Source organism: Protobothrops mucrosquamatus, unplaced genomic scaffold, assembly GCF_001527695.2.
Source record: "Protobothrops mucrosquamatus isolate PMUCROS unplaced genomic scaffold, P.Mucros_1.0 scaffold4517, whole genome shotgun sequence".
Lineage (NCBI taxonomy): Eukaryota > Metazoa > Chordata > Lepidosauria > Squamata > Viperidae > Protobothrops > Protobothrops mucrosquamatus.
In genome coordinates, this window is record NW_015390422.1 from 1,306 (window position 1) to 12,489 (window position 11,184).

Genomic DNA, 11,184 nt, shown 5'->3' on the forward strand with positions numbered 1-11,184 from the left:
GGCATTGTCTCAAAAGGAAACTTTTATTAGGGGTTAGTGACAGTAGGGAAGTCAAGGCGGGATCTGGAGAAAATCCCGCTTAAACAGTATAGTTAAACCAGCAATATTCCTCCTCCTACCAGAGTCATAATGCCCATTTGAAATTCAGCCAATCCATAGGTGGCAACAATGTTTGGGTAACTGGCACAGTCGGTGCACATCTCAAGGTCTTCTCCAGTATCGTTTCTCTGTAACCGTCTCCCTGATAAGGGAGACACATTCCTTTCTCAAGTGGATAGAGGCGGGAGAGGAAAAGTAGAAAGCGAAAATTATCCCAAGCTAAAGTAATTATTCCCCCTCCCTCCAGTAGAATGGCAGGCCCCAAAACAAGAGCACAAGAGTATATATGCAAGGAAGACAATAAGGATTTGGGGACCTGACAACAACATAAATGGGACATGACTCAATTGTGAGGCAGAGCATAGATTTAATATGAGCCAGCAGTGTGCTGCAGTTGAGATCAGAAAATAACTGAGTATTTCTAGTTTATCCTTGAGAGATCAGACTGAACTTGAAATATTGACAATACGGTACAAGAAAGATGTTGAAGAAAGAATTCAGAGAACAGTGACTAAGATGATGAAGGCTTACAACAGCAGTCTTGGCAGTCGCAGTTGCTATCTTTATGTGGCAGCATCCTGCAATTACATGATTGATATTTGAGACCTCTGCCAGCTTTCCTGTTGACTTTGCTTGTCAGAAGCTGGCAGTGAAGATTGCAAATTGCAATTACTTGACTATTGGATGTTGCAACATTGGAATTGCAAGCCAGTTACAAGTACCCAAATTGCGATCACATGACTGCAGGGATGCTGTGATGGTTACAATTATAAAAACCTGTTGTAAGTATCTCTCATTCAGTGCCATCATAAAATTCAATCACTGAATAAGTATGAACACTACTTGTACAGTAGATTCAATCAGTCTGCCTAACCTTAGATCTTCTCAGTGCCTTCCATCCCTTTCTTGTTTGTTAATGTCCCAAACCTTTGGAACATCCCTCCAACTCTCCCCACTTTCAAGTAACCCAGATCCTTCCTCCCTCCCTCGCTTCCCTCCCTCCCTCTCACCACAGCAGATCATTTTGTCTCAGTCTCACTGTTAAGTAGGTAGGTAGATAAATAAATAAATAAATAGATAGATCCAATCCCTCTCTTAAATATGGAAGTCAATTGGGTGGCCTTGTGCCAGTCATTTTCTCTCTCAGCCCTAGCTTCTATCCAGCAACCTGCACCTGATAAGCATGATAAATAATAGTCCACAACTTTCAATGAAGACATCTTCAGTGGATAAATTGGGGATAGTAACACTATGTCTGTGTGCATGCACATGCATGCATTTGTATGCACATATAATGAATCTCATAAAAAATGCTTGTGATCATAATAAATAATCTATATGGTACTGTACATAATATGTAGCTATACATAAACAAATTATCTGGAGCGAGGTAAAATATCAAAATCCAAATTTTTACAAATATCTCAGTTCAATTTGTCCAATTTGCCTATGTTACCACTTTTGAAATGCAGCCCCAATTTGTAAGGATGGACTTGTTAACAGTAATCTGTAAGAATGAGATTATATCTATCCCACAGCACTTAAATACTATATTTACCTGCAAAACAAATGTTTTCCCAGAGAAACCAGTTTTGAGGCCAATAAGATCCATATATTTTGCATTGTTGATGTAGTTTTCAATTCCATATAGAATTCCACGGCCTGTGGCTGACATACGCCCATGGATTCCTCCCTGACTTATGGGTTTCCCAGTTACACAGGCATATGAGTTGATATCCTGCAATTATCAATATGAAACAATATATAACTATACCAACTAAATATTTTCCCAAGGCCAGAAAGCTGAGAACTGTGTCATCTCCTGAAATATGTGTAGTTACCACTTAAAAAGAGAACAAACTTGAAAAAAAACATAATACAGCCAAACATATAGCTTCCCTTTAAATCAAATCTTCAGAAAAGGAAGCAAGCTGTCAGGTTATTTAGAAAGCAGGCACAACAAGCTAAAGAATTAAATTTACCTTGTGTCCAAGTGTACAGGCGTATGTATCAGCAATCCAGGACATCTCCCTTTCTCCTGTGTTTATATCAGGGGCAGCTACATCAATTCCAGGGCCTGCTCATATTAAAAACATTAGAGCAGTCAAATTTTTGACTGGTCTCTTCTACCACAAATCACAAATGTTGCCAGAATACATCAATCAATTAATTGTGCATATGTGTGTGTGTACAAACACATATATAAAACTGAACATATGTTTAATTTAGACATTTTCTATGCAACCTTATGTATGTTTATTTAACACTGTTTAGTAAATAATGGATGCAGCTTTATTATTTTTAATAAAGGTGGAAAAAGAGAACTGAACATATGAAATGGACTAATTTTGTATAAAATAGTCTAAATTTTGCATAAATTTTGTATAAAATAGTCTAAATTTATTATCTGCATAAATCTAAAGAAAGAAATGAGTGTGTCAGAAGTCCCATTCAGTTCAAATGAATATATTTCTAGGAAAAAGACTATAGGATTGCATAACTGAGAAGAATTAGAGATAAATAGAATACTTAAAGTCCATCCTTCGCTCACTAAAATCTTATTCAGTCACATTTCTACTTTGTTCAGTAAATATTTCAAACAGTGCTGAAATTTATATTTTTAGTTATTAAGCAATGCGGTATTGCAATAAATCAGAACTAGTGGGCACAGATCTTGATCCCAAATCCTAAGACCTAGCAAAACTTTTTCTTTATTAAAAATAATCATTCTAGATATGTTCATCACTGTGATAATCATTATGGAATCAAAAATAAAAAGAGGTGCAATTGAAAATACACTCTGCACCAGAATAGAAAGGAGAAGAAAAATAATAAGCAGGAAGAAAAAGGTCGAATGGCTGGAAAAATAGACCCTTTTAAAAACAAGATATGCATATATTTTCATGTTAAACTCTGCAAATGTTTAAGGATAAGATGACCAACAAAACTGAGCAATAAAGCCACTAGATTAAGGGAAGGAGCTGAGGGAATCTTAGTTTTTTCTTTTTACGGTCCTGTAATCCCTTCATTCGGGATGGAGTCAGGGCGACTGAGTGGAGTTGAGCATTTACTGGTCAGATGCCTTTCCTTATGCCTAGGCAGAGTTCACAGCAGGTATTTTCTTTGCTCCCTGGTAGAGAAACCTCTGCCACTGCTATGATTGAACTCTCAACCTTTCGAGTGGGAGACGAGCATGTTCACTTCTAGGCTGCCAGGCTGCTCTTGAGGGCATCTTGGTTAAGGCTCTTTAAATTAGGCAACAATGCTGAAAAATACTGGATTTTCTTTAATAATGAAAAATGGATATTAACAAGGAGTAGAATTCTGCAAAATTTGATTCTTTTTCTATCCTTGTCAAAATTATGTGATGACAGTGCTAATTAAAGAATACAATTGTCAGATTTTAATGTCAATTCAAACCAATCTGGTTGCCAGATATCCATAAGAGATGGCAGGCATTATTCTAGCTCGGGCTTTTATAAATATGTGAAACTCAGAGGGTGCTGGGTCCTGTCATTCAACATAATAAGAGGACAACAGATTGGAGAATGATCTCTTAACCTCTTACGATATTTGGGCAGCCTGTGAAACAATCACTTTTTTTTTTTTACAAAAATGAACTCACCTATAAAACCTTTCTTGGCCAATTCCAATGTGAACTTTTTTGTTATTTGCTCCAGTTCATTTTCCTGTGTAAGAATATCAATATTCAGTTATTATTATAGGCTCTATCGGGGATGCCAAAAGGATAATTGTGACAAAAACCTATGACATCTACATTAGATTTTTTCAGGAATAAACTGCATCCTGACAAGACAAAAATCTTTCAGCATCAGTACTTTGCCTTAACAGGTAATTCTTTTAAAATTCCTTTTACATACTGTAAAGAAATTGTATAAATCCAGCTCAAAGGATTGGGGGGGGATTAAGGAGCACACTATTGTGCTGGTTTGCCTCTTTCCTTCATGGTCCCTTCCAGTTGATATTGATTAGGAGAGGTTCCACTATTGGCCACTACTATGTGGAGTGCCACAGGGTTTAGTATTTTCTCCAAGGTGCTCATTCATTACCATGGAATGAGGTAATCATATATCTGTAACCCTGGAGATTTATGAGATGCCACGAATATCTTATCCCAGTGTCTGGAGGCCAAGAGGGTCTGGATGGGGAACAACAGGTTTCAGTTAAATCCTGGTAAGATTGAGTGGCTTTGGATAGTGGGGCCCACTGGTTCCAAAACTTCACCATCTTTGCTGCTGGATAGGGTTGCACTAACCTCCCAACAGTCATCATCCTAGGCTAACGACTCCAGCTCAAGGAGCAGGTGGCAGTTATGGCTAGGAGGGCCTTTGCACGGCTTCATCTGGTGTGCCAGTTGTACCCATTCCTGGATTGACAGGTCTATTTACCGTCATTCATGCCCTGGTCACCTCCAGATTGGACTACTGCAATGTTTTCTACATGTGGCTGCCCTTGAAGAGTATCCACAAGCTTCAGTGGTATAAAATGCAGTGGTGTGAGCAGTTATGTGCACTCTTAGACCAGCATGTGTTACAACTCTGCCTGCAAGCTGCATTGGTTGCCAGTTTGCTTCTGGGTCCAATTTAAGGTACTGGTTTTACATTTTAAAGCCCTTCATGACATGAGACTGGATTATCTAAGGGTCTACCTCTCTATGGTTACATCAGCTATTAGATCTGGCAAAATAGGCATGTTGTAGGTACCACTGGCCAGGGACTTTCATTTGGTGCATCTCAGGGAGACAAGAGTTTTCTGTTGTGGCACCCACTTTATGGAACATTCTTCTCTCTGAAATTAAACTAGCATCTTCCCTTTTGTATTCCAACATAAGTATTGCTTATGTTGTCAGAGCTGGGGCTTCAAGGTGACCTGCTCAGATGGCTCCATTGTAGAGGTGGCCATTTTTATCCTCTTCTGTGATGGATATTTTTGCTTTTTCATTATTTTGCTAATAATAATTTATTAATAAGGGTTTTTATATTGTACATATTTTTGTTTTTATTTACGGTATTGTTCATATTAAGTATTGTTTGCCACCTTTGGTTTGCCACCTTTGGTGGGATGAGCAGCTATATAAATCTGTTGATAAATAAGTACTGTAAGATTCTAAAGGATTCAGTTGTTCTTAGGTTGTTCTCTATTTTACACAGAACAATTTATATTTGGTCTTCCCCCATTTCACTTTTACAGCGATTCACTATCCATTGTCTGATATGGGTATATATTAATTCAAATTTTGCAACACACAAATTCATCCTCAAAATTAGAGTATGTCATGAGACTTTAGGGCGGGGGCCTGGCAAGCTCATGTCCTGCTGGCAGCAGGTCTGCATTTACAAGGAAATTTGTGGCTGGACTGGTGAAAATTCTCAGGAGCAGAGAGATCATTGAGATAACCCACATAACCCTAGATAGCTGCTCTTTTTGAGCAGACTGCAAGAACTGTTGTTTTGCAAATCGCTTTTGAGTTGAGTTCTGGCAATTGAGGGACACCATCAAACTCATATTCATGAAGCAGACTTTTAAGGACACAAAACTCAGTTAAGCTTTATTTAAGGTTGAAATAGAAAATTAGATATAACTGGTTTCCCTTTCCGGACTTTTGCTAACAAAGAATGAATGACAAGGCTTTTGAATTTTGTTTTCTAGTTAAGAGATAAGTCATGGGGTGAAGATAAAATATATTGTATTAAAGAGTTGGTGATAAGCTATTGAAATTGTTTTTAATTGCTGGGATGAAGGCGTGACTTGCTTCTTTTTTCCCTTTTTTGTCTTTTTCTTTTCATAACTCTATATTTTTGTAAGTTTTATAAGTTGTTATTCTTTCTACTAGTAATTCTTAATAAAGTTATCTAATATTTTTTTTTAAATGAGCATGTCATCATGTCCTGTTCTTTTCATTCCAGGGGAAGAACCTATACTTACTGAATAATTCCTTGGCTCAATAGTCACACCAGCCTTTGACCCACCAAAAGGAACATCTGAAATACACCATTACCAACAAATTAGCATCTTATATTGTTATTCCTTATCCAGCCACAGAAATCTAATAGGAGAGCAACTTTTAAGAACCGTTGAGAGAGTATTGCCTTATAATTCAAAGTTTTTCTTTATTTGGAAAATAGCAAGTAAAAACAACATGTTAAAATACATTCATGATGGAATATATCATAAAAAGCCTACCAAAGAATGACAGCTCTGCTGCTTAGAAAATATATGGGCTCTTTTGCAAATTAAGCAAAGGTATTTCTAAAACTAGGAGAAAAATCAGCAGGAATAAGAGGAGAAGAAGAAATCAGCATTGTAGAGCTGTATCTACTTTATAGTGAAAACCAAGAGCAAATGTCAATTGTACAACCTACCAATTCTGTCACATCACAACATTGTTAAACTCTTTTGTCTCAATGGATACATATACAGTCCTGGTTTATACAAAGCCATAAGGTGATTGGTTTGATTTTGGCTTGTTATATGTAATCCTGATCTTTAGTTTGTAAATCATAATTTATGAAATAGTGTTTTGTATGAACATTTGGCTTATTCAACAGACTTTTTTACACAAATACTTAATTTGAGATGTCAATTTAACTTTTCCCTGAAGTCAAACGAAGATTATATTCACATTAAATGCTGATAAAAATGTATTTTGAACCCTAAGTGATGATCGTCAAGAACACTATAACTTACAAGAAATCCAAGATGAACTAGGCTAAAGGTATCCAAAATGGTGAATGTTTAGAATGCAAACAACACAATAAATCAGAAACCTCAGATAAAATCCAGTGAGCAAGAATTAAAATACAGATTTACTGATTTTCTTGCTCAGTATACTATATCAATACAGTGAAGTAATACAAGTGTTCTCTTAAATTTCAAGCCTCTTGATTTAATTGGTATTTCATTACCCAACACTGGCTACCAAGATTCTTCCTAATGACGATGTAGCATGATCAATAGAAGCAATGCCCATTTCCTAGTTTGCTTAAATACAGTGCTAACTCTGAAAACATACCATCCACATTTCAGAATTTGTTATTTATTAAATAATTTTGGTGTTGGGGAGGGGGCATCGCATGGTGATAGAGAGTATGATTTGAATTAAGACAATTTTTGGTTCAACATCTGGCATTTTCAATTAAAAGTGGTATGGCGCCACCCCTGTAGGGACCGCTTAAGTCCATGCCCTCCCGACCTCCCCTCCAAGTGGCCACCAGCCCAAAGAGGTCTCTCATGTTGGCGCCTCTGCCTAACAGGGCACATAACACGGCGGTATTCAGTCACGATCGGCAGCCACACACATGGGGCGGTGATGGTCGCTCTCTCTTGACGGTGACTCACTTGGGATGATGGTGGTTGATCTCAGGCAATAAGAACTTACAGGGAAGATGGTAGTCAATCTCTAATGACAACAACTTGCCCAGAACTTACTTACTTACTTTCTTTCCTTTCCTTTCCTTCTTTTTCTTTCTTTCTTTCCTTTCTTTCTTTCCTTTCTTTCTTCTCTCTCTCTCTCTCTCTCTCTCTCTCTCTCTCTCTCTCTCTCTCTTATGAGTGTAAATGATTGCAATTGTTAAATAGATCACTACGTGAGTGGACCCAAATTTATGATATATTTTGCAGTGATCATTAATCAAACATGGTGATTGTTAAGTGAATTTATTATACTTAATGGGCATTTTTGGCAGGAAACCAGAAGTAAATGCTATAAACACAAAAAAACCCTTTAAAATTGTGATTATGTTTACAGGACGCTGCAAACAGCAGTAAAGGTGAGCCAGTGGCTAAGTGCTCAAAATGCAATTATGTGACTGCGGTGTGTGTGTGTTTGTCTATGTGCATGTGCAGCTGTCGTAACTTCAAAACTGGGTTGTAAGTACTATATGGGGAATCTGTCACAAATTTGAATGGTCTCTAAGCAACTGGTCTTAAGTTGAGAACTACCTGTATACTGATTCAATTCATATAACATAGTGAACCTCAAAATAGTCAACCTAACACAATGTATTAACTCAATCATTACATTATGTTCTCATTATCCCAACTCAAATATGGCATCTCAATTATGCAGATACAGCAAACTTTTTATTTTATTTTCTATTGTGGAGCTAAGACTAAATGCGTTTCAGCATAGATGGCCACCACAAAATTGTACATTGGCTCCCATGGGCCGGACGCATCACGTGGAAGCCGCGCCCACCCCATTGCCGGCAATGGCAAAACTGGCCCAATACATTGCGCGGCATCATGTGATGTTGCGAGTTTGACATGCCTGGCCTAGCATATTGCTTCTTTTATTATCTCTGTATGGCTAAAACAGAACAGGAGCTCAGGCTCAGGGAACTGCCCAACTTTTTCCTGTGAAGATGAAAATAAAAAATTTCTTCAGCTTCTCTATCTCAAAGGTGCTTTTTCCAAAAGACAACTAGATGTCCTTGGTTTTTTTTTTCTTTGAAAACATTTTGCTTCTTATCCAAGAGGTTTCTCAGTAATGAACTGAAGAAACTGAAGAAGCTTCTTGGATGTGAAGCTAAACGTTTTCAAAGAAAAAGAATAAAACAAGAACATCTAGTTGCCTTTTGGAAAAAGTATTTTTGGGACAACCACGACCTGAATGATTGAGAATCTCCATAAACATTCAGCTTCTCTACAATTTACTTTTCTTCTTTTAGCATTCACTTTGACTCTTTCATCCAAAGGACCCATGGCCTCCCTGGCTGGCTTGCCACTTCTGTGAAGAATCTTATTATCTAGTTAGATTAAATAACTGTCTTTTGAGGATGAAATGCATTTTTTTGAAGGCAGAAGATAGAAGTATACACAATAATTTATGTGAATCTCATCATTAGGAAATTTTCAACATGCTGACTTCCAAGTCCGTTCTGCCTATTCTTGATATTTACTCATGCAGTGCTAACATACCTACTACTGCACACTTGTATGTCATCAAAGCAGCCAAAGCTTTTACTTCATCAGCGCCAACTGATTTGCTATATCGAATCCCTGGAGAAAGAGAAATAAATATATATCAATGTATATTGAACATATATATCCATTGCAAACACACTTTACTATTTTTGTGAACTCTGATAATAAGTGTTTGAGAAAGCTATACAATATGTATCAAAGACTCTTTTATAAGGCTTTTACATAGATCCTTTATTTGCACTAGCCTCCTCAATCACACAAAATTTCCTGTCTAGAGTTGTGTTAGCCTGATACATTTTGTTTCTTAATTTCCACATTTTGTTGATGAGAGGAAAAGTTACATACTGGTAGATAATTGGGGAAAAGAGGGAAGATGAACTACTCAGCTTGAATTATACCTTGATATATATCTTTAGTAAACTCTATTAGCCACTTGTGAAAAATATATTCACATCATGATAAACACTTTACAAGCCAACCTATGATTGGGTGTATTTGTCATTGCTTTAGACCAAGACCAGTAAGAAAGACAATGTTATGTATTTTCCAATTTCCTTCAAAATACCTAAGGATTTTCCATGACTTTCAAATGTTTACATTAAAAAAAAATAACTGTCAACTTTTCTAAAACAATTCATAATATTAGGACTGTATTTTTAAAAAATCTATTTCTAATATTAGTGTTTAAAAAAACCTTCTAGATAATACTCTTTAATACTCTTCCATCTCTTTGATGGAAACTAATCAAAGAGAGAAGCAACCTAGAACTAAGGAGAAATTTCCTGACAGAACAATTAATCAGTGGAACAACCTGCCTCCAGAAGTTGTAAAGTTCCAACACTGGAAGTTTTTAAGAAGAGACTGGACAATCATTTGTATGAAATGGTATAGGGTTTCTTGCCTGAGCAGGGGGTTAGACTAGAATACCTCTAAGGTCTCTTCCATCATCATCATCATCATCATCATCATCATTATCATCATCATCATCATCATCCACTAAAAATTGAACATTATTACTAATGATTAAAAAAGAAAACAAATCAGTTGAGCAGATAGCAGTACCATTTTATTAAACTAGATGGCAGCATTAATGAATGGAAAGCAGCAAAGTTCATGCCATTTTTCAAAGGAGTTCTATTTTTAATACTAGAAAAAAAATCTACTGTTTGTTTTTAGACCTATCAGATTTCAGCTGCAAAAATCTGGACCACTAGACTATAGTAAAAAGTTAATCAACCTTTTCTTGGCTGTTTACCAAATGATAGATAAAAGCTTAGTTGGAGATAATCTGGATTTTTACAACCCACATCTATCAGATTTATTTTGCTAGAAAGCAAGCAGTTTACATACTGCTTAATAACTCTGAAAACTAGGCTTCCTTAAACAGCAGGGATTGGTAACTACAACTTGACAGATCTTAAAATAGCCAGATATCTACTTCTGTGTCATCTTGCAACTATTTCCAACATGTGTTTATAAACCTTTTTCCTTCTTTCCATAAAACACAGGTTCACTACTAGTAGTCACGTAGTACAGATTGTCAGGTATTAATCTGTTTTTGTTTGGTTTTTTCCAGATGGCTATGTTTACTTTTAACGAATTCTAAAGATGTAATCAATTAATATATTAAACACCAATTTATTTTGCAATTTGTATCTGACGTCTTTCATCTGCTCAAGCAGACAACTTAAGTAATTTTTAACGCATCTAATTCTATGCATAGATTTGCACAAGAATGAACCATAAACTAGTCCATTATATTTTAAATTTATTGTGTGAATCCACAATTACCTTGTGGTGTAGAATATCATATAGACCAATATGCAAACCACAGTTCAGTCAATCAGAGCTAAGTCCAGCCAACACAACCAATAACTGCAATGCTATGTATATTTACTCAATACGTTTGAATATCTTCAAGGCCAGTTACTACTTTAGAATATCTACATTTGCTGTGAAAATACAATTAACTTCGTTGTTTTTTTTTTAATAAATTTTTTATTAATTTTTGAAATTAAACAACAAATAATACAAATATGATGCATTTACTTACACAAGCAAAAAAGATAATCCTAGTACATTTGCCTCCACCCTCATTCACTTTCCTCTTCCTTCCTCTCCCTAAACCCACAACCTCTC

The 11,184-nt window shown here is 36.3% G+C and overlaps 1 protein-coding gene across 1 annotated transcript in view; it reads right to left on the reverse strand.

Annotated features, from left to right (window-relative positions):
* Positions 1 to 1,657: 1,657 nt before the first annotated feature.
* LOC107299086 (glutamate dehydrogenase 2, mitochondrial-like) overlaps positions 1,658 to 11,184 on the reverse strand; it is a gene marked incomplete at its 3' end in the record, with an annotated part of 10,224 nt that continues 697 nt past the window's right edge. The window contains exons 2-6 of the mRNA XM_029286676.1: positions 9,040 to 9,120; positions 6,046 to 6,101; positions 3,725 to 3,788; positions 2,082 to 2,176; positions 1,658 to 1,837 (exon numbers count right to left, since the gene is read on the reverse strand). Coding sequence (XP_029142509.1) covers positions 1,658 to 1,837; positions 2,082 to 2,176; positions 3,725 to 3,788; positions 6,046 to 6,101; positions 9,040 to 9,120 — 476 coding nt within the window. The remainder of the gene's footprint in view (positions 1,838 to 2,081; positions 2,177 to 3,724; positions 3,789 to 6,045; positions 6,102 to 9,039; positions 9,121 to 11,184) is intronic.